This window comes from Phyllostomus hastatus, unplaced genomic scaffold (assembly GCF_019186645.2).
Source record: "Phyllostomus hastatus isolate PE091 unplaced genomic scaffold, TTU_PhHast_1.1 phas_scaffold_501, whole genome shotgun sequence".
NCBI lineage: Eukaryota > Metazoa > Chordata > Mammalia > Chiroptera > Phyllostomidae > Phyllostomus > Phyllostomus hastatus.
Genome location: NW_025334033.1, coordinates 32,620,973 through 32,645,870, shown reverse-complemented (window position 1 = coordinate 32,645,870; position 24,898 = coordinate 32,620,973). Strand labels below are relative to the sequence as shown.

Below are 24,898 nucleotides of genomic sequence, written 5' to 3'. Positions count from 1 at the left end.
TTGATTTGAGGTAGTTTACACTTAAAGAATTTAAGGTTGCTTAGCTATTGAGTAAGCTAAATTTGTCTTGGTATTTCTCTTTTAGGGATCCTGTCTGCCCTTTTTATAACCGTCAGTTAAGAAGCAAGCATTTGGCTATTAAAAAAATGAATGAAATTCAGAAAAACATAGATGGATGGGAAGGCAAAGATATTGGACAGTGTTGTAATGAATTTATTATGGAAGGTCCATTGACAAGAATTGGTGCTAAACATGAACGGCATATTTTCCTCTTTGATGGCTTAATGATTAGCTGCAAACCCAATCATAGCCAGTCACGCCTTCCAGGTTATAGTAGTGCAGAATACAGATTAAAAGAAAAATTCATCATGAGAAAAACACAAATATGTGATAAAGAAGATAGTTGTGAGTACAAACATGCATTTGAATTGATATCCAAAGACGAAAACAGCGTAATATTTGCTGCTAAGTCTGCAGAAGAGAAAAATAATTGGATGGCAGCACTTATTTCTCTTCATTATCGTAGTACTCTAGATCGAATGTTAGATTCAGTTTTATTGAAAGAAGAAAATGAGCAACCACTGAGATTACCAAGTCCTGAAGTGTATCGTTTTGTGGTAAAAGACTCTGAGGAAAACATTGTTTTTGAAGACAACTTGCCAAGTAGAAGTGGAATCCCCATTATTAAAGGAGGAACGGTGGTGAAGTTAATTGAAAGACTGACATATCATATGTATGCAGGTACGTGAAACTCATTACAAGGGATTATCTAGGGCCGAGGAGCTAGAAGCTTCCATGAATATTTAAAAACATCTGAGGTCTGGAAAAAATGATTGCCTCTAAAATATGAAAGAATATTGCAGAATCAAAAGTAATAACTAATTAAACATGTCTAAAATATAATGTTAACTTCATTAACAATTAAATATTCATGAAATTGTGTGTTCATAAATCTTGAATTTGAAATAACCCTCATTTGTCAAGAAATACTGATATTGGCAGGAAGAGCCACAGTGGGAGAAACCAGAATAAAAATGAAACAGAAGTAAGGCCTCCAAAATATGCTGAATAAACTGAACATGCAACCTATTTTATGCTTTACCTTTGCAGATCCCAATTTTGTTCGTACTTTTCTTACTACATATCGTTCATTTTGTAAACCACAGGAACTTCTAAGCTTACTGATTGAACGGTAAGAAAAATGTTTATTTTACTTATATTAACATTTTATAAAAAGTTAAGTTTTGTTTCTTGTGAAGCACTTGGTACCTAGTATGTACTGAAGTAGTTTTTGAGCATAATTTATTTGGCATTAAATTAGCAGTATTTCTGTTCACTTTAAACAGTGTGCTTAAATTGAAACCCTGTTTATAACAGTGATTAGCAATATTTATTGTGGAAATCAGAAAAACCCAGTTTTAGAAAGGATAGAAAACTATGTATCTTAATGAAATTGTTTTCTGTACAATAAAACAATACTTCCTTAAAAGAGACTTTTTTACTTTTAAAACAAACTTCTTATTATCGAATATTTCAAAATATATACAAGAGTAAATAGGAAAATATAACTCCATTTATCAATCATCTTAACTTTGGTAATTATTAACTCATATGTCATCTGTTTCCTACCACTTCAACATCCTAACCCCAGGATTAGGATGGTTTTCTGTATCCTTGTGTTTGTTCTCCTTGTCCATGTCTATATCTGAGGATATGCAGGGCTAACTAAGGGACTCCAGCATCAGTGGATTTTGGTATCTGCTGGGGTCCTGGAACCAATCCACTTTGGGTACTGAGAGACAACTGTGTTTTGCAGTAAATCCTAGACAATGTATTTTATCTGTAAATATTTCCAGTTGTATTTCTCTTTCTTTCTCCCTCCCTTCCCCCTCTCTAAAAATAAATAAATAAAATCTAAAAAAAAGGGTCTTTGCTTTACAAAAAAAACTTTAAATATTGTTTAAAATTCAGTTTGGATCTTTTTTTTGGATTTATATTCATTTATTTCAGAAAATTTATGTCTACTTACATTTAAAAAATAAATATTAAAGATAAATTATTAGATTAGCCATCTCTGTTACATTCTTTAAAGAGGTTATATTCCTTAAAGATTTTTTTCTTGGATCTTTTTCATTGATCTTTTCTGTGTTAAGTGCTAGTTATTAAGCTTAATTTTGATAAAAGACTATAAAACCTTACTACTATATAGCTGAAGGGCAGTTTTTTGTAGTATGTAATGCTTTAACAGAAGTTTATCACTAATTGTACTTTTTACATAAATGGTAGGAAGGAAGGTGGCTTAGTTAAAATATTTTTCTTGTGGTATTTGAAATTATTTTCACTTATGTAAAAACAATGAAAAATTTCTCTCATTTTGCTTTTCTTAGATTTGAAATTCCAGAGCCAGAACCTACTGAAGCAGATAAATTGGCAGCAGAGAAAGGCGAACAACCAATTAGTGCAGACCTTAAAAGATTTCGCAAGGAATATGTCCAACCAGTACAACTTAGGTTTGGCTTGAATATTATATTGTTTATATACCGTTTAATTTTTAATATATGATTAGCACAAAAGTTCTTACATCTTAATTCAGGTATTGGTATTGTTGGTAACCTCCTAGCAGTTAGGTTAAACTTCCAAAGTTCTTTGCATATGAAGCTACTCTTAAATACCCTGAAGAATTTTAATTATTAAAATATGTTATTTGCATCAGATATCTGGCATGTGATATGCTTACAGACCAAGGAACCTATTAAGTAAAATTTATAAAGTTGCATGTGAGTTTACCTACTGGCAACTACCCCCACTGTTTTCTTCATGTCTCATTGTAATGAGTAATCTTGGGCTTATTGATTTGCTCTACTGATTTTATCATCTGTCTATACATTTATCATTCTTCTCTTGGTCCATTGATCTAATTTGGGGAATATATTTCAAAGTACACTTCTCCTTAAATACTTTAATTTGCATGTCATTAATGATATTTATTATTCTTTTGTTCTAAATTGTGTATACAGTGTACTTCGGTTAAATTTTAACAAATACATCTCTCTAATGCAAATTCCTTTCAAGATATAAAATGTTACCATCACCCCAGAAAATCCCTTTATGCCCTGCCCATTCTAATAAATTTTTGTTCTTATTGCCCAAAGCAGTATTTGTCTTCCTACATAGATTAATTTTATATATTTTAGAATTTCATATAAATTGATTCTTATGTACTCTTTTGTATCTGACTTCTTTCACTGAACATGTTTTTGAGTATGTTGTTGGTTATATCAGTGATTTGTTGTTTTTTATTGCTGAGGTGGTGTTCCATTACATGAGTATACCACAGTTTGTTTCATTAATTTTCCCATTGAAGAACACCTGGTTTTTTTTTTAGTTTTTGATTATTATGAATATAACTGCTGTGAACTTTATTTTACAAGTTTTTTTGTGAATATATTTTTTCATACAGTACCTTGGGTAAATAGCTTAGAGTGGAATGGTAGGGTCATAGAGTAGGTATATATTTAATTTTAAAAGAAGCTGCAACATCTTTTCCCAAAGTGATTATACTATATTATGCTCTCATCATCAGTGTATGAGAGTTGTAGTTGACATACTCATCAGCATTTAATGATGTCAACCTTTATTCCTCAGCCACATTAGTGGGGTGCAGTGGTATCTCTCTTTGGTTTTAATTTGTTATTTTTCTGATGACTAATGATGTTGAGAACTTTTTATTGTCTCTCATTGGCTATTCATACTAATTTTGTGAAGAATCTATTCAAGTCTTATATTTTTTGAGTTTTTTTACTTATTATTGAGTTGTTGTAGTGTATTGAGTAGGATTAGATTCCAGTCTTTTGTCAAATGTTTTACAAATGTCACCTCCAAATCTGTGGCTTGCCTATTACTTTTCTTAATACTACCTTTTGATGAGCTGGAGTTTTTAATTATGAGATTTTATGAGATTTTTTTCCCTCTTACATGATAATGTTTAAACTATTCTGGATGCTGTAGAAACTAGGAAGGAGAAGAAATGGAAGCAGTTATTTGAATTCACCTAGTGTAAACTAGAAGTTAACAGTTTTGTGATATCCTGAAATATTCTTTAAGTCACAGAGCTAACCAGGCACTCAATGACTAAGGTGCTTTTAGTTCCAATAGCAAAGAAAGATTTGGAATTTAAAGAATTTTCATAGTCTTCGAGAAAAGCTATTGTCTGTTAGTTAGGGGGAGAAGAAAGCTAACCTTGAAAAAAACAAGTGCTGGTGAGGATTTGAAGAAAAGGGAACCTTCGTGCACTGTTGGTGGGAATGCAGATTGGTGCAGCCACTGTGGAAAGCAGAATGGAGTTACTTCAAAAAATTAAAAATGGAACTGCTTTATGACTCAGCAGTTACACTTCTGGGAATATATCTGAAGAAACTTGAAACACTAATTCAAAAGAATATATGTACCCCTAAGTTCATTGCAGTATTATTTACAGTAGCCAATATTTGGAAGCAGCCCAAGTGGTCATTAGTAGGTGAGTGGATAAAATAGCCGTGGAATAATACTTGGCACTAAAGAGGAAGGAAATCTTACTTGCAACAGCATGGATGGACCTGGACAACATTGTGCTAAGTGAAATAAGCCAGTCAGAGAAAGATATGTACCATATGATTGCACTCATGTGTGGAATCTAATTAACAAAATAAACTAACAAACAAAATAGAAAAAGATTTGTAAATAGGGAACAGACTGACAGCTGTTGGAGAGGAGTGACTTGTGGAACTGGGATGAAAAAGGTGAAGGGACTGAGAAAAAAGAAAAACCTCATAGACATGGACAACAATATGGTGATTACCAGAGGGAAAATGGGGTGAGGGGAGGTAGAAGAGAGCATGGGGCAGGTAGATGGTGATGGAAGGAGATTTAAGGTGGGGTGCATGGTGAATACACAGTACAGTGTACAGATGACATATTATATAACTGTACACCTGAAACATATATACTTTTATTAACCAGTGTCATTACTACTAAGTTCAATAAAAAGTAGAAATAGTCACTTACTAAAATAATGAAGGAAAATGATAATCTAATTAATTTACCGTATAAGTCTCTGGTGGAGAGTGGAATGTTATATTTGTATGGATTGATTAAATCTCTACTTGGAAGGTTATAAGTAATATATTTGTGGTACTGCAAAATAAACTAGCACTTTCCAAAATATTTTTGTCTTTTGAAATAAAATAAGAGAATATGGATATACCTGTCAATTATATACAAATTTAATGACAGCACTTGAATTTAGAACCAAATACAATAAATCTTGGTTGATTTTCCATCTTATATGAAAAATATATAAAAATTTAGATCTTAAATCCTTTTTAATAGAAACACTTAAAAATTGTTTTTGTATAATATAAAGGAAGAATGTTGTACATATCAATAAAGGAAAGGTATTTTTCCAGAACATAAATGGGTAATTAAGTATAGTTTTTATGCTTATAAAATTTTTTAAAGTATAATTTTTAAATAATAAACATTCTGGAGATTTCCTATCTTCATATCATTGAAGCATTTAAGATATCAATTAAATACAAATTACAGACTTTTAAGTGTTATAAATGGCCTTGTATACAAGGTGTGTCCAGGAGAAGTGCAGCCATTGTTAATATAACAAGAACAGTTTGTGTGATGTCGGTGTAACCTGACAGCAAAGGAGAGTGGACTGGAATGGGCATGTGTGAACAACTATGACTTCACTGTATTAGTCATTTGGGGGCGGTAGACACCCTTGAGTGAGCATTTGTACTGTGTGGCTGTCACATTCAAAACTAACGAGTAGAGCAATGAATCTATCAGATTTTGCATTAAGCTTGAACATTCCTCTGTGGAAACTATTTGGATTCAGAAAGCTTTAAAGAATGATGCAATGAGTGCAGTGCAAATAAAAGTGTGGTACAAATGTTTCAAAGATAGTCAAGAGTCTGTTGAAAATGATCCACATTCTGGAAGGCCTGGAGAATTTTTTTGCAAAACATCAAATCACCCAGATGACTCAGACCCCCTACAGCCCAGATTTGGCACTCTGCAACTTCTGGTTCTTCCCAAAACTGAAATCACCTTTGAAAAGGAAGAGATTTCAGACCATCAGTGAGATTCAGGAAAATGTGACAGGGCAGCTGATGGCGATTCCAACAAAGGATTTTACATAGTATTTTGAACAATGGAAGAGACACTGGGAGAACTATGTGAGGTCCCAATGTGCATACTTTGAAGGAGACTGAGGCATCATTGTCCTATGTACAAAGTTTGCATTTTCAATAAATGTCTATTTTTCATATTGCACAGCTGGATACTTTCTGTACAGACCTTGTATAAAACTGTCACCATGGTATTAGAGAAGTAAAAGAAGTGTAATTGAATGCTTAGGTTTTACTAAAATGTGTTTTTTCCCCCATTTTATCAGGATCCTAAATGTATTTCGGCACTGGGTTGAACACCATTTCTATGACTTTGAAAGAGATTTGGAGTTGCTTGAAAGGCTAGAATCCTTCATTTCAAGTGTAAGAGGTATATTGTTTAAAGGTTTGATTGAATCTTATGTTGCACATGAATTTATTTTTAAATTTATGTGACTTTTAATTTAAGAAGCTAAACTGGTTTTCATTTTGTAAAAAATGAGATAACATTTGGAATGATTTTTATAGACTCTAAGGAGCTCCTGTATGTTTGAGCCAGCTGAAGTCCCAGAACCTTGCCTTTTCAAGTTTTTTAAGAGAACCTTTCTTTTAAAGAAAGTCAAAAGTCTTTTTAAAGAAATTTAAGCCTTTCAATTTTATCTCATGTTAGTGTTGCCATTCCTTCAACTAATTAAATATTTGTATAATTTTATCTGTTTCTTGGTTCTCCTTAACTTTATTCTTTCATTTTGAATAGTTAACACCTTTAAAAATAATGTTTACTTCTTCTAGGAAAGTTTTTAGTGCATTTTTGGTACCTGAAAGATAGGTATTTCCTACCTGAAGTTACAGAACACAGCCCATGAAATAAAACTGTAGGCCATGAACATTTAAACAAATGTGTCATCAAATGTATGTTATTCAGTTAAGAACATTTCTGTTTTTTCTGATAGTATAAGGCCTTAATTAAGAATACTAAAACTAAGCCTAGCTTAATTCATCTACTTGTTCTTTAAGGGGAATTTTACTTAAAATAGAGAATATGATTGCTTTGTTTCAATTTTGAGATGTTTAAGATACATTTTTTCTTGTGTACCTTAAAATTGTTTATAATACTAAATTTAAATAATATTATTAATGGGAACATTAGATGTATGTGATCTAAGAAGCTTCTAAAATATACACAGGTATTAGAGTAAAACAAGTAAATCATGCTAATGTCAATAGTTAATGTCTAAAGGCTTTTTCTATACACATAACTCAGGATAATCAAATAATTGATGTGCGCAAGTTTTTTTAATAGAAGTATTACACCTAAGAAGTAAACAAGGAGTGTTAGAACCAGAATATTACCATTTCTAAACTCCTAGTAACATCATAAAAAGAGAAGAAACTGGACTTTATTTACCTACTTTGGAAATATTCTTGCAAGTATTCATATCAAAAGTTGATCCTGAATCAGATCAAGTCTTTGTGTCTGATGTACAGAAAATACAGGGACAGAGAAACATGGCAGTGACACCACAGGGACAGAATTGGAAAGATTCAGACTTGGAGGAACACCACCGAGTAAAAAATAAATTAAAAGCAAAATGAGAAATTAAAGGAGACTTGAGTTATATTGACATTGCAATGTGTAGATCTCATTCAAATCCTATCACAAACAAACCAACTATAAGAAAACATTTGTGAGCCAATCAGGAAAATTTGAACACTAATATTTGATGATATTAAGAAGTTACTGTAATTTTTTATATGTGGTAATGGTATTACTTTTTAAATCTTTAACTACATACTTAAAATGAAATGATATGATATTTTAGATTAGTTTTGAAATGACTAAAGACATAGAAGGGAGGGCACGAGTGTGGTTAGATGAAACAAAAAGGCCATTGAGTTGATCATTGTTGAAGCTGGGTAAAGGCTAAAGATTACATAAAGAGTTATAGTTATCTATCAAATAAAAGACATTTTTACTTTGCGTCTTTTTCTAGGGAAAGCCATGAAGAAATGGGTAGAGTCCATTGCTAAGATCATCAAGAGAAAGAAACAAGCTCAGGCAAATGGAATAAGTCATAATATTACCTTTGAAAGTCCCCCTCCACCAATTGAATGGCATATCAGCAAACCAGGACAGTTTGAAACATTTGATCTCATGACACTTCATCCAATAGAAATTGCACGTCAGCTGACACTTTTGGAATCTGATCTCTACAGGTACACAATTAACAATAACATGCTGTTCTGTTTCCAAGAATCTTGTACATACCTCTGTTTTCAGAACATTTAGCAAATCACCCATGAGTGCTTAAAAATACCTCATTCATTCTTGTGGGTATGAAAGAAAGTTCATAGAACAGTTTTTAACTAGTCTGTTCTGCAGGTGAAAGTCTTAAAACATATTGCTATTTAGGCCTAGATTTGGTAATAGCAATCCTTCACAAGAGCATTGGCAGCGAGGAGACTAATGCAATAAAACAGCAACCACTTTCAAGGCAATCACTGAGCTCCCACTCCTACTACTTTTCTCAGATTATTGAATTGTTTCCTCAAAGTCAATCATATGTATCCTAAGCTCTTGGCAGCTAAGTAGGTAGAATGTTGAATGAGACAAGCTTTCTTCTTTTTTCTTTTTCTTTTCAAATTCTACATAATCAAAATGTAACTTGGGAGCTTGACTAGGTTAGGTTTATTAGACAAATGAGTATCAGAATTGTTAGAAAAATAAAGATTTCTTATCTTTCAAGGAGTCTCAAATACTTTAGCTTTTTGAAGTCAGTATGAACTTTAAAGAAAAGTTATTTCTGAAATAGTATGATGATGAACCATACTTTCAAGCCATTTTCTCTCATCAGTGTTACTAGAAATGTTCTTGGCTATTTATTTTAATCTGTATCTCATCATCTGTCTTTATATATTAAGCATTCTTACCATCGCCCTATGTCCATGCAGATCACCCTTCACAACCTAACAATTTAGTTTCATGGCTTTATCACTTCTGAGGTCATTCTCTACTCCAAAATAGACACCTCTCGTGGTCATATTCGAAACCTTTTTATCAATTCAAATATTCTTATTCCAAAGTTACTAATGCAAGCATCTCACTGATTCCTAAAAATTGTCTTCTCTCCTTTCTGCTTGCTTTATCAATTCTTTCCTGTCATCTTCTTTTAAAATACTATCCTTTCCCTGTGCATAGCCCCTTTTTGTCCTCTCTTCCCTTTCAATTTAAGCTTTTGTCTTTCATTTACAATCCAGGTTCCTGTGAAGAGTATAGGCCACACAGGTAACACTACCCCCAATGTCCACCTTCCACCCCCATCAAAAACCAAAACCAAAAACCCTACCACTATCATCCCATCAAAAACATTTCTGCATTCATGAACCTCTTTTAAAATACAATACCTTTAAGAAGTTATCCTGGTTAGCAACCAGTTTTTTTTATAGGTATTACACAGAGAAAAGTAAGAGTATGTAAAGTTTAGGGCCAATGGAGAATATAGGAAGGCATCTTCTCCATTAGCAGTAGTTATAAAACTTTGCTTTCTTTAAGAATTGGGCCTTTGCTCTGGCTGTGCTTCAGAATTTAGCACACATGTCAGAGGTTATCAACATCTGGTTCAGAGTGTCATGTTATAGTTTAACTAATTTGGAGTTTAGGTGGTTTTTGTTTATATTGTGGGATTTGTGATAGGTAGAAATGAAAGAACTTGTTACTTGAGATACCAAAGCAAATAGTACTGAATCATGTTTTTCTGCATATAGTGACTATTTAATGAATGGACATCAGAAAGAAAAAAGCAGTTAGCTTTATGTGGACTTGCTTTTAGAACATAGAAATACCTTTGTTAAATGATACTTGTATTATGGAAGATGGGTAATGTATATAAAACATTGCCACTGTAAATTCCTGATGAAATAATAAAACTACTTTAAGGCAAATTATTTTGAAAACTATTAACAAGTACCCATTTGTACTCAAATTTACTGATTAAAAACATTAAAAAAATTAATAACCTAATCTGTAGGACATTGATAGCAATGCCCTGGTCAATTTATCCTGACTCACTGTTTATAATGATTTAATATGCTCCTTTGTTTGACATTTTAATTACTAAATATTCCAGGTATTCCAAAAAATGTAGAAAACAATATATGAGGGCTTATGAACAACAACAGCATTATGAATAAAGTTGAAATCCTTTGTGTAATTGTCCCCAATGCCTTTCCTCTTCTTTCTCCCAAGTAATACCACGATCTTGTCTTTGGTATTTATTATTCCTGTGTATGTCTTTATAATTTATATACATATAAACATTCATAAATAATATCTAGCATTGTTTTGCATATTTTAAAACTTTATGTATCATCCTGCAACTTATTTTTTACTTAAATTGTTTCTGGCACTTGTTCAAGTTGATAAATATAGTTCCAGTTTGCTTATTTTAATTATGTGGTATTCAGCTGTATGAATACTCCATAATTTCTCTAGTGTCTTGATGATGAGCCTCTAGGTGTTTGGGACTTTTCACTTTTGCAAACAGTGCTTCATGGAACATCCCTATAAATGTGTTCTTATATCCTCTTGTTTCTGGAGTATATATCTAGGTAAAGAATTGCTGGATGTCTAGTATGTATATCTTTAGTATTATGAGATATTAGATATTGACAAATTGCTTTACAAAGTAATTATTAATTTTTAGTTGTATATCAGTATTTGAAATTTCTTTTTTTTTTTTTTTTCACATTTGGTATCCCACATTTTTACCCATTTGATATCAGACTTTTGTTAGTCTAACAGGAATAAAATGGGATTTAATTGTGATTTAATATTCTTTTCCCTGAGTAAGAGATAAAATTTTTTGTTTGTTTTTGTTTTTTATGTTTGGTTCTCTTCCCTTGTGAATTACTTCTATGTTTTTCCACTTACCTTTTGGGTTAATTGTGTTTTTCTTATTAACTGTTGAGAGACCTTTAAATAATTTTGATGGTAATCCTTTGTAGGTTAAATTGCATTGATTTTTGGTTCCACAGGAAAGTTCAACCCTCTGAACTTGTAGGGAGTGTATGGACCAAAGAAGATAAAGAAATAAATTCTCCAAATTTATTAAAAATGATTCGTCATACTACAAATCTTACACTTTGGTTTGAAAAGTAAGTTTTTACTTACTCTGTCTCATTCTCAATAATCATACTATTAAGTCATATGTCAGCTAAAATCTTTGCTAAAATATATTTATTCTTTTCTACATAAGGTGATGAAAAAGAAATTGCTTTCTAAGCCATGCATTGTTTATTTTTATTTTAGGTGCATTGTGGAAGCAGAAAATTTTGAGGAACGGGTAGCAGTACTAAGTAGAATTATAGAAATTCTGCAAGTTTTTCAAGATTTGAATAATTTCAATGGTGTATTGGAGATAGTCAGTGCAGTAAATTCAGTGTCAGTATACAGACTAGATCATACCTTTGAGGTAAGTCTCGGCTTAAATATTTCATTATTTGGTCAGGGAATAAAATTAATATAAAAAGATTCCTTCTATCACTGATGTTTTGCAATAGATCCTTTGTAAACCCATCTTATTCCCTTAAATGCAGTGATATCAAGATATTAGAAAATACATCAATATACACTAGTAAGCCTACAGTTCATAAAAGGATATGGGACTTGTGACTTTGTTTAATTAATATGCTCACCCAAAATGTAATAAAGTTGCAAATGGATTTTTGAACAGCACATTGGTTGATAGGTCCAAATAGTGACAAAGGATTTTAAATATAAGTGTACAAATTAATCACCTTTGATAGATAGTCAAAGAAGGAATAACATGGAGAGAATCCTTTCTAAAACCCAATTTATTTGTTTTTAAATTATAAAGTAGTATATGTTTAGTGTTTATTATAGAAAATTCAGAAGATACAGAAAGTTTTGAAGGATATTTCACATGTGTTTAATAATAAAATTGAGATTACATTGTACATAGATTTTTGTCATGAACATTTTCTTGTTTAATTAGCTTATTTTGAAAAACAAATTTTTAATATCTGAGTGGTTTCCCTTCCAGTAGATAAACCATAATTTATTTTACACTCTATTGTGGGACAGTTAAGTTATTTCTTAATTTTTTAAAAAATATTTTACCCTGGCTAGTGCAGCTCAGTGGATTGAGTGTGGGCCTGAGATCCAAAGGGTCCCAGTCAAGGCACATGCCTAGGTTGCAGGCCAAGTCCCCAGTACGGGGCATGTGAGAGGCAATCACACATTGATGTCTCTTTTCCTCTCTTTCTCCTTCCCTTCCCCTCTCTCTAAAAATAAATAAATAAAATCTTTAAACACATACACACACACAAAGCTTTTTAAAAAATGGTTAAAATGTGAATTAAAAAAATTAAATATATTTTATTGATTATGCCATTATAGTTGTCCATTTTTTTCTCCCCTTTATTCCCCTCCACCTTTGTACCTCCCTCCACCAGCATTCCAACCCCCTTAGTTCATGTCCATGCGTCCTACATATAAGTTCTACGGCTTCTCTATTTCCTCTACTATTCTTAACCTCCCCCTGTCTATTTTGTACCTACCATTTATGCTTCTTAATTCCTGTACCTGTTCCCCCATTCTCCCCCTCTGCCTCCCCACTGATAATCCTCCATGCAATCTCCATTTCTGTGATTCTGTTCCTGTTCTAGTTGTTTTCTTAGTTTGTTTTTGTTTTTCTTAGGTTCAGTTGCTGATAGTTGTGAATTTGTTGTCATTTTACTGTTCATATTTTTGATCATCTTTTTCTTAAATAAAGCTCTTCAATATTTCATATAATAAGGGCTTGGTGATGATGAACTCCTTTACCCTGACCTTATCTGGGAAGCACTTTCTCTGCCCTCCCATTCTAAATGATAGCTTTGCTGGGTAGAGTAATCTTGGATGTAGGTCCTTGCCTTTCATGACTTGGAATACTTCTTTCCAGCCCCTTCTTGCCTATAAGGCCTCTTTTGAGAAATCAGCTGACAGTCTTATAGAAACTCCTTTGTAGGTAATTGTTTCCTTTTCTCTTGCTGCTTTTGATTCATTCCTTATCTTTAATCTTGGGTAATGTAATTATGATGTATCTTGGTGTGTGCTTCCTTGGGTCCAACTTCTTTGGGACTCTCTGCTTCCTGGACTTCCTGGAAGTCTATTTCCTTTGCCAGATTGGGGAAATTCTCCTTCATTATTTTTCCAAATAAGTTTTCAGTTTCTTGCTCTTCCTCTTTTCCTTCTGGCACCCCTATGATTCAGATATTGGAACACTCAAAGTTTTCCCAAAGGTTCCCAAGCCTCTCCTCCTTTTTTTGAATTCGTATTTCTTCATTCTGTTCTGACTGAATATTTATTTCTTCCTTCTATTCCAAACCATTGATTTGAGTCCCAATTTCCTTCCTTTCAATGTTGGTTCCCTGCATATTTTTCTTTATTTCACTTTGCATAGCTTTCATTTCTTCCTCTATTTTTCAGTCATACTCAACCATTTCTGTGAGCATCCTGATTATCAGTGTTTTGAACTATGCATCTGATAGGTTGACTATCTCTTCATTGCTTAGTTGTATTTTTTCTGGAGTTTTGATCTGTTCTTTCATTTGGGCCATATTTCTTTATTTTCATGTGCCTCTAATGGACAGATCTGTAAGTTTTCACCAGCATGGGGCAACCCACTCACTGCATTGTGGCTCTGATGTGGGGGAGTGGTCCAAGAGCTTGCTCAGCTCTCTGCCGGTTTTCAGTAACTTCTCCTGCTACCCACAAGCAAATTGGGCCCTTCTCATGCTGATTCCTGGGTAGATAAGTTTGTATACATTCTAGGACTGTATGGGTCTCTCCATTGGACTCTCCTGTGTGGCTGGGAGTTTCTCCTACTGCCATAATCCTCACAGGTTTTTACAGCCAGAGGTTTTGAAGCTTCATTTCCCAACACTAGAACTGTGAGTTTCATGGTCTGTCTCACTCCCCAGTTGTTCCTCCCAGTTTATCCACATGCAAATGTGGAACCACATGTCTGTTAGCTGCCAATTTGCCCACCCCGTCATCCTCCAGCTGCTGCCTTGCTGCGTCCTCTTCACCCCAGCTGCCTGTCTTAGCCCCTCCTACCAGTCTGAATGAATGTTTCTTCTTTAACTCCTTTGTTATCGGACTTCCATAAAATTCACTTTTCTGGCAGTTCTGGTTACTTTTTGTTTTTAAATTTGTTGTTGCTCTTCTGTTTGTTGTGCATGGAGGCAATGTGTATCTACCTATGCCTCCAACTTGGCTGGAACTCTGTTTGTGTTTTTTGGGTTTGTTTGTTTTTTTTTGCTGTGATAAATAATTTAACATGTAACATCCATATACAGAAATCTTTGTAAGAATTTGATTATTTCCTTACAATAAATTTCTAGAGGTAGAATACCTGGGTCAGAGTATTTGTACATTTTAAGTCTTTTGATACTATCATCAAAGTGCTTTCTAGCAAGATATAATAAATTCTCCTGAGTATTACCTTATTAAAAACTTATTTACAGATTTCATTGTTCAGAAAAAATTCTCATTCTCATTGTCCATTCTCATTTTTTAAAATTTGTGTGTTTAAGCCCTGGCTGGCGTAGCTCGGTGGATTGAGCACCGGCTGCGAACCAAAGTGCCGCAGGTTCGATTCCCAGTCAGGGTACATGCCTGGGTTGCAGGCCACGGCCCCCAGCAGCCGCACATTAATGTTTCTCTCTCTCTTCTTCCCTTCCCTCTCTAAAAATAAATAAATAAAATCTTTAAAAAATTGTGTTTTTAAAAATAAGTAGTAAGGTTGAATATTTTAAAATGTACTTATTGGGCCACTTTAATTTCTTCTTTATAATTCATCTGTTTATATCCTCTTTTTAAAATTTGGATGTTTGCCTTTTATTGATTTTTATCAACTTTTTTTTTAAAGGCAGATCCATTTTTAACTTTTTGAGGTATCTTTATGTGTTTTTTTTAAGACAATTTTTTTTAGGATTTTACTTATTTATTTTTAGAGAGGGAAGGGAGGGAGAAAGAGAGAGAGAGAAACATCAATGTGCGGTTGCTGGGGGCCGTGGCCTGCAACCCAGGCATGTGCCCTGACTGGGAATTGAACCTGCGATGCTTTGGTTCACAGCTCGTGCTTCAACTTTTTTATATATTAAATATATTAACATTAGGTCAAATATTGCTCAAATAGCCTTTACTGTCTATTTGTCTTTATCTGCTTTTTCAATTAAGACATTTTTATATAATGGTTTTATATGTGGATGTTTTATCATTTTTATTTAAATAAATATATCAACCTCTTTATTTATGAATTTTTCCTTTGCTTTTGTACCTAGAAAGTCTTTTTTTTTAATGCCTAAGTGAAGGATAACATGTTAGAGGCACAGCTGTGCAAATAATTGCCTTTGGCAATGTGAATTTTTACAATCTTTCTGGAAAGTGATCTGGCATTATATGTTAAAACTAAAATACACATACTCTTAGGTTCAGAAATAAAAGTACCACACTGTAAAGTTAATGTACAAAAATGTGATTTCTACAGCATTAATTGTAGTAACAAAACTAGAAATCCTATATGTTCAGTAAGAGAATAATTGAATACATTATTCTACACCTATAATGTAGAATATTGTTTAGCTATAGAAAAAAATTGAGTAAGGGTCTATGTGTATGTCTTGAAAGAATATTTGTGACATTTTAGGGGGAAAGACATTTAAAAAAACATCAGAATAATGAGTACAATATGACTTCATTTTGATGTAACAAAACAGAACAAACAGCCCTGGCCAGTGTGGCTCTGTTGGTTGGAGCATTGTCCTGTAACCAAAAGCTTACAGATTTGATTCCTGGTCAGGGTACATACCTAGGTTGTAGGTTTGATACCCAGTCAGGGTGCTTATGAAAGGCAACAAATCAATGTTCTCTCTCTCTCACATCAGTGTTTCTCTCTCTAAAAGCAATAAAAAATGTTCTTGGGTGAGGATTTTTAAAAAAAGAACTAACACTAAACATCTAAGTTGTATGAGCATTGAGAAGAGTGAAGATACATATACTTCTCTTAACGCTGGTTCTTTCAATGGGTTGTGATTAGGGGGTATAGAGGATAAATAGCTTTCATGTATTCATTTTTCTTCTTGGGTGTTTTCATTTTGTTCAGTTGTATGAACTTTTACTGGGTGAAGGGGGCAGAGGGGGAAAAGTGTGGAAAACTGTAATAGCATAATCAATAAAAATATACAGTATTTTGCCATTTATAATTCACACATTTTTTAGGGAAAAATAAGGATGCACAATATATATGGGTAGTACTAATTCCGTGTCTATATAAATGTTTTTAATTCTTTTACTTATGTTTATGCATTAAAAGTGTAACTCTAGAAAGCAATAACAATACCCATATGCAAAATAATACCCTGGAATATGAGAATTGGTTTTGTTTCTAAATGTAAATAAGTAAATAATTGAATTAAAAAGTTAAAATGAAAGATTTTTTCCCCTGAAAGTTTGGGCCAAAAATGTGGGTGCTCATTATACATGGGAGTGCATTATCCACAGCAAAATATGACATTTTTAAAAAAAGATATTAACAGTCAAATAGTGCCAAATATTATCTATTTAATACATCAATTTCAATTCTGATTTTGAAATACTCTGTAGTATATTCATTTTAAAAGCTTGAGCTTTAGTTTCTTAAAATATTGTTTACAGAACAATATTCCTGAAAATATGTATAAGGTATAAAGAATAAAAATACAAAGCACACCTGTACACCTGACATCTAATTTAAGAACTTCTACCAATTCAGTTTCATTTCTTGCCTCTTCAGAGCCAGCTACCATTCTGAATTTAATGCTTATCATTCTCTTTTTTCTATAGTTTTACAATTTATATCTCCAAACATATTATGATTTCATTTTGCATATTTCTTAATTATATATGAATTTAATCCTTTAAAGACTTTTCACTAAGTATTATATTCCTAAAATTTCTTCATGTCATTTCTTTTAGCTATAATTTATTCTTCATAGCTGTGTCATAGTATAGGAATAAATTTACCAAAATTTATTTACTTATTTATTCATTATTAATGGTCATTTGGATTGTTTCCAAGGTGGGGTTATTATCAGTAATATGGCTATGAACATTCTTTAGATATAATCTGGTACACATACATCCAGAAAGTATCCAGCCATGCAATATGAAAAGTAGAGACATTTATTAAAGAAGATACAAGAAACATTGTACATAGGACAATGCCACCTCAGTCCCCTTCAAAGTAAGCACCTTGGGACCTCACACAGTTTTCCCACCATCTCTCCTACTGTTCAAAATATTCTCCAAGATCCTTTGTTGGAATTGCTATCAGCTCCCCTGTTGTATTTTTCTGAATTTCATCGACAGCCTGAAGCCTGTTCCCTTTCAAAGGTGATTTCAGTTTTGGGAAAAGCCAGAAATCATAGGGCACCAAATGTAGGCTATCAAGGAGCTCAGTGTCCTGGGTGATTTGATATTTTGCCAAAAAATCTACGTGAGATGTGATGCATGAGCAGGTGCATTGTTGTGATGAAGCTATCAATCACCTGTTGCCCATAGCTGTGGCCATTTTTGTTGTGTTGTATCTTTCAACCAATGAAGAACTTGAGGTAGTACTCCTTATTAATTATTTGGCCTGGAGGGATGTACCCATGAAGTATAATGCCTTCCCAACCAAAAAATATAGCAGACATGGTCTTGATCTTGCTATGACTTTGCTGTGCCTTCTTTGGGTGTGGAGAGCCAAACTTCCATTGGGACAACTGGGCCTTTGTTTCCAGGTCGTAGCCCTAGACCCACAATTCATCTGTGGTTATGATCTTTTGTAGGAAGTCTGGTTCATTGGTAGCAGGTGAATCAAGTCATTAGCAATTGTAACATGATATTCTTTCTGCTCTGGTAGCTGAAGCCCCAAAATGAATTTTGTTATGGCCCATTTCATGCCAAGATCCTGCATCAAAATCTGGGACACAGTAGTTTTTGGAATCCCCAGATCACTTTCTAGTTCTTGAGCTGTCAGTCACAGATCTTTGTTGATTGCAGCCTGTACACGTTCAGCATTCTCAGGTTCTGTGCTTGTTGCAGGCCTCCTAGAACGTGTATCACTTTCAACAGAGTCTCAACCATCTTTGAAGTGTTTGTGCCATACTTTTATTTGTGCTGCACTCCTTGTATTGTCCCTGAAAGCCTTCTGAATTATCCAAATAGTTTCCATGGAGGAATGTTCAAGCTTAACGCAAAATTTGATGCAGATTTGTTGCCCTGCTCGCTCAGTCATTTTGAATGTGACAGCCTCTTAGACAACATGCTCACTCAGTGGCCTCAACCGCCCCCACTGACTAGTACAGTGAAGTCGTCATTGTTCATGCATGTGCATTCCAGTCCACTCTCCTTGACTGCCAGGTTACAGCCATGTTGCACAAACCATTCTTGTTATATTAAAAATGGCTGGACTTCTTCTGGACAGACCTTCTAATATGTGCCAATTTCTCTAATTTATATATATAGAAGTATAATTACTGAAAATAGGATGTGAATAGCTTCAGCTTTACTAGATATTGGCCAAATTGTTTTCCTGAGTAATTGTACCAGTTTATACTTTTACCAGAAATGTATGAGTTCAAGTTGTTTCACATTTTCATCAACATTTATTATTTTCAATTCTTCTAATTTTTCCAGTCTCGTGGTTTTGGTTTATAATTTCCTGATTCCTAATGAATTTGAACCTATTTTTAAATGTTTATTTGTTCTTTGTATTTCTTCTTGTGGAAATTATTTGACCTTTTTTGTTGTCCTTTTTATGAACCTCTATATGTTCTCTGATATACTGGATTTTAATCCTTTGTTGATTCTGTGTGTTGTAAGTAACTGTTTCCAGATTGATGCTTCCTTTTTCACCTTTTTTATGATACTGTTTAATGAACAAAAACTCATAATGTAGTCAGATTTACTCATCTTTTCCTTTGTAATTTGTGCTTTTTGTTTTCTTGTTTAACAGATTCTTCTATTATTTTAATGTTTTGTCTTTCACATTAAGTAAGTTCTTAATCCAGCTGGAAATAAGTTTTGAGTATGGGGTATGGTGGGAGTCTGATTTTATTCTTGTTCCATCTGTCTAGCCAGCTGCTCTCTCACATACTTATTGCAAGTTTATCCTTTCCCAATTGATACATAGTGCCAGTTGTGTCATAAATTGAGTGTCCATAAATATGTGCACTTGTTTCTTGTTTCTCTGCTGTGGTTCTTTGATGTTATTCCTGCACTAGTGCCACATGTCTAAAGTACTATAACTTTATACTATTTCTTGATATAGTAGGGCAAGTCCCCACCAATCTTACTCTTTATCAAGAGTTACTACTCTCGACTCTTTGTTATTCTATATAAATTTTAGAATCAGTTTAACTTTCATTTTTTAAAAAGTTGGGATTTTGATAGGACTTGCATTTCTCCAAAATCAGTTAGTGAAGAGCTGACATTTTTATAATGAGTTTTCCCAGCCATGACATGAATGATATCTATTTCCATTTATTAATTTAATAAGGTTTATTATTTTCTTTTTTAACATTTTATTTATTGATTTTAGAGAGAAAGAGAGGAAGGCAGGGAGAGAAAGAGAAACATTGATTTGTTATTCTACTTTTTATGCGCTCATTGGTTGCTTCTTATATGTGCCCTGACTGGATTATCGAACCCATAATCTTGGCATACCATGATGACACTCTAACCAACTCAGCTACCTGCCCAGGGCCAGTTTATGGTTTTCCTGATGGAGATCTGATACCTGTTTGTTTAGATTTGTAATAAGTTAAAGGGAATGCATTGAATGGTTCTCAACAAATATAATGTTTGCATTGTGTGTGTGTGCTATCAGGTTAAGAATAATGTAATTAATTTTAATAAGAAATTAGAATAATAATATATAAAAGAAATTATTCTGGTTACTTGACTTATTAAATTTTTGTTTAGTTCTCTCCCTGCCAAAGTCTTCTCCTCCTTACCAAAACCTTGCCTTATCCTCAAAATATCTTTTAATGGAAAAATATTTTAATGCTAAAGGATTATATTTCTCTCCTAAAGCTATAACTTGAAACTCTAGGTTAATCAGATTTATAAATAATGAGATCCTGAGAAAGAATTTTTTATTGTTTAATCCTTTGACTTATATTAGAAAAAAATTAGGTTTTTAAGTTTTATATTTATAGATACCAGAAGAGAAATCATTTTAGGCAAGTACAGAAAGGAATACTACTTACTCTTAATTTAGAAATTGTTTTTTCAAGTATTTGCAAAATACTATAAAATTCAAAGCTCTGCATTCATAAAATATGATTGATTTTTAAAAATAAATCATACTCAATTTATATATTTACAAGGCATTGCAGGAAAGAAAAAGGAGAATTTTGGATGAAGCTGTGGAATTAAGTCAGGATCACTTTAAAAAATACCTAGCAAAACTTAAGTCAATCAATCCACCTTGTGTGCCTTTTTTTGGTAAGTTACTAAATATGGATTTATATGGGGGGAGAGTTTGTTGTACAAAAAAGACAACACCCTTTAGAGGTAGATCATTTTTATTTTATCTCTGAAAACATCTATTTTTATTAGCTGTCGATTAATAAATAAAACTTAAACTTTCTATTTTCTGACCTATAAAATAAATATTATGATAATTACCTCATAGAGTTGTTTTAAGGAGCTCTGTGGGGTCTCTTCCATAATAGTACATATCTCATTCATGAGGGCTCCATCCTCATGACTTAAGCACCTCCCAAAGGTCCCACTTCCAATACCATTACCTTGGGTGTTAGGATTTCAACACATGAATTTTGAACATTCAAACCATAACATGCATGCATGCACACACATGTACACTCTGTTGTGATAACAAAAAATATCTCCAGACATTCCCAAATATCCCTTGGGGGACAAAATTTCCCCCAGTGAGAACTACTGATTTAAATGAATCAGTAATTATGCATGAAAAAGGAACTAAAAACTTTCTTACTGTCCCAGAATGAGGAATAATTTTTTTTATCTAAATTATGGGCTTTGGGACACAGAAATAGTTTATAAATCTTATATAGTCTTATTAATCAGAATTGACTTAAAATTTACTGATCAATAATCATTTAAGATCATTGGCACTAAATATATATAACCAAATATTAAAATGGTTAGAATAGATTTAATACTTAAAATTTAGACTTTATGAATGAATATTCCCTTTTATTTTAGGCTGTTAGTCTAAGAAATGACAAATTAAGCTTTTTTCAAAACCCTAATTTTTTTTGTTTTAAATTGTTTTCATATTAAATTCTTAATGTAGAATTAATTATTAAGTACCAGAGACTTACCAACATTTTAGGAGTAAGTTGCTAGATCATAGAATGTCTTTCAACTTTTCTAAATACATCATTTTCCCAAATGGTTAAGTAACCAATTTTATAACTTTTCTTCCAATACTTTTTTTAACTAGGAATATATTTAACAAATATTCTGAAGACTGAAGAAGGGAATAATGATTTTTTAAAAAAGAAAGGGAAAGATTTAATCAATTTCAGTAAGAGGAGGAAAGTGGCTGAAATTACTGGAGAAATTCAGCAATATCAGAATCAACCTTACTGTTTACGGATAGAACCAGAAATAAGGGTAAATATTTTCTTTGCTTATCTTTAAAAGAGAACATGTTAAATCTTCTGCCATCTCTAAAAAATATCATAACCACATATTATGCTATATTTTTCTATGAAAATAACATAATCAGTAAATAATCAATAGATAAAAATGATAAATGTTAGGTATTCTGCTCTAACAATCTGAAGTTATTGATATTATTAGGTATCTTAGCTTGAAAGTATTGCTTCTTTGTGTAACTGGTTCAGGTAACACTAGCAAAAAATATATGACAAAAATGGAACGTAAGAAGCTTTCTGATTTTCATGCAGTAAAAAAATCCACTAGTGCTATTATTGATAGCCATTTTAGACATTTTATATGCCAATAAAACATTAAGTAATTAATCCCTTTGTAAGAATACTGGGTTTAATGGGAAGTTGCTGGTAGAATGATATGTGTATATGCATAGCAGGAAATGATTTTTTAAACATTCTATCAATTGATGTTCTATTTTGGGCAGTAATTCATAATATTAATTCTATGGTCCTATAAGATGTAGAATACCTTCTAAATTAGAATAAATTATAATAATTTGTGTTAAATGAATTTATTGTATTATACTTATTTGAAATTCAGAACATAAAATAACGGTGGATCAGAATCAGTTCACTTGTCTCATTAAAAATTGTGCTAAACTTTCAGATGTAGTCTGCATGTTGGGCATATTGAGTGAAAAGGCCACCATCACTCCTACCCTCTTAAATTAAAAAGTGGTAACTGTTCTTTGTTCCCAGTTCAAAACAAAGTACCCTGAAGTCCTAAGAAAGAATGACCTAAAGTTTAAAATATACCATTATGAAAATGTAAACAAATACTGGCTGTAAAGAATATGATGATAAGCTACTATTTCATCCCATTCCCTCTTCATTGAGCCAGCCATCTTTGATGTGGGACTTCATAGGGCTAAGCAAATATGTTCTTGAAATCCAGATTGGTGTTCACAATATATTCCACCCCCGCCCCCAGAAATGTTACATTGTACTTGGTTATACTTGAAATAGTACTGTTCAGCCTTCTTATCTCAGTAACTTCTAATAGGTTTTTGTGACCTGGACTAGACTTCCTGCCATCTTTTAAATCATTCTTTTGGGGATGAGAAGGGGTGGGGTGCAGAGAATGCTTTCTTTATGATTGAGTCAAAGCAAATCTCAAATGTAAATAAAATAGCTATTCACTTTTCAAACCATAGTTAACCAAGCTAAATTGTATTAAAAAGTAGAGCAAACAATGAGAAAAACAAGAATATTGCTCTTATAGTTCATAAAAGTCTTTAAATTACTGTTGGTTCATATGATTTAACATAATTAACCTAACTTGTTTCAATATAATGTAATTTTATTGAAATTGACAGAATGCCTGAAAAGTGGAATAATTTTACACTAGAAATTTTACAGCTCATTTTGCGTACTGCTAAAGATAAAACCCAGTACTTGTTTTTATATATGATTCTAACTAAACCACTTTAAAATTAAATAAAGCTAAATCCAGTAATTTGCTTCTAAGGAATGTTTCTAAAGAAATCATCAGAAATGAACAGAAAAATTCATGCACAAGGAGGTAATAATAACAATAATTATTATGATAGCAAGAAATTAGAAGGTAACTATATGGATAGCTACCTGTATGGAGAATTGGTAAAATAAACTTTGGAACATCCATCTGATGAAATACTATAGTGCTAATATTTATATTTTATAAAGTAAATTGCATGAAAAAATAATTGAATATATTGAATATAAATTTTAAAAGGTTAAAAATAATTACAGCATATCCTAATTTTGCAGAAAAATATGTAATATATATATCCATGCATATATTCGCACACGCAGTTAAGGATAGTCTAATAGTGAAATGTTAACAGTGAGATCTCTGGTTAAATGAGATTACTATTTGTCTTTTTGCACTTTACTAAATCATCTAAGTTTTCTACCTAAAAACTTAAATTTAAGCTTAGAAAATATCTCCTAAAGAAAAAAGTTTATTTTGCTAGATAAGTTTGTTTATAATTATACTTGAAATTGCTTTTGAATAGACATTAGTCCAGTTTATCTTTACTCTTTTTCTGATTGTCAAAGTTTCATTGCAGATTATAACTGTAATTCTGTTGTAAACACTTTTGATAGCTAACTGGTAATGATCATTTAGTTGTAATAATGAGTAGGAATAATATTAACTGAGGGATACTGAGCCATTATGTGGTAATAAATGAAAATCTGTTCATCTTCTTAACAGAACTCTTAAGACTAGAATATATAACTTCCAAAGAAATGAACAGAATTTTATTCAGAAGTAGAAAGATTGAAATTAGCAATCCTTGTGGACTTTTCAGACATTATGATCTCTTAATTTGTTGACAATTTTTTATATTAAACTGATGAAACAAATGTTTTAATAAGATCTAAAACATATACTTATGGATATTTAATTCCAGCGGTTCTTTGAAAACCTTAATCCCATGGGAAGTGCTTCTGAAAAAGAGTTTACGGATTACTTGTTCAACAAGTCACTAGAAATTGAACCCCGAAACTGCAAACAGCCACCTCGATTTGTAAGTTTATTACAATTTTAGAAAAAGTGTTTTTAAAACAATATTATCTTTAATGTTTAACAACCAGTTTCCATTAAAATTGTAATTTACTTGAATAGCTGTTTTTATGTGTTTTGTTTTGCAGCACTGTACTATTTCTAAAATTACATATACTGTGGGGAAAAACATTAGCCTTTTGATAAAATCTGGTTTATCTTTTATCTTAGTACCACTTATTTACCTGTTCAGTTTTTATCCTTCCTAATGTAACTGTGAGAGACCTAAATGACAGGTAGCCAGCTGGAACAGGAAACAAAAAGACCTGAGAAGGAATAAGCAGATTTGTCATGGTTCTTCTGGCTTGACCATGACTCCTGCCATTAGAGCACCATGGTCCTTGGTTGTCACTAGAACCCACCTGTATTGCTAAAATTTTTTGCTGCAATTCCTAGTTATTCCTGGGATTTGCAGTGGCAGCAGAAATAGTGGCAG

The 24,898-nt window shown here is 32.5% G+C and overlaps 1 protein-coding gene across 2 annotated transcripts in view; it reads left to right on the top strand.

The window, feature by feature from the left end:
• SOS2 (SOS Ras/Rho guanine nucleotide exchange factor 2) overlaps positions 1–24,898 on the top strand; it is a 94,202-nt gene that overhangs the window by 58,900 nt on the left and 10,404 nt on the right. For both annotated transcript variants that reach the window (XM_045822131.1, XM_045822130.1), the window contains exons 10-19: positions 86–741; positions 1,111–1,192; positions 2,388–2,510; positions 6,446–6,549; positions 8,153–8,375; positions 11,193–11,312; positions 11,467–11,629; positions 20,577–20,694; positions 21,680–21,852; positions 24,311–24,427. In XM_045822131.1, coding sequence (XP_045678087.1) covers positions 86–741; positions 1,111–1,192; positions 2,388–2,510; positions 6,446–6,549; positions 8,153–8,375; positions 11,193–11,312; positions 11,467–11,629; positions 20,577–20,694; positions 21,680–21,852; positions 24,311–24,427 — 1,879 coding nt within the window. The remainder of the gene's footprint in view (positions 1–85; positions 742–1,110; positions 1,193–2,387; positions 2,511–6,445; positions 6,550–8,152; positions 8,376–11,192; positions 11,313–11,466; positions 11,630–20,576; positions 20,695–21,679; positions 21,853–24,310; positions 24,428–24,898) is intronic.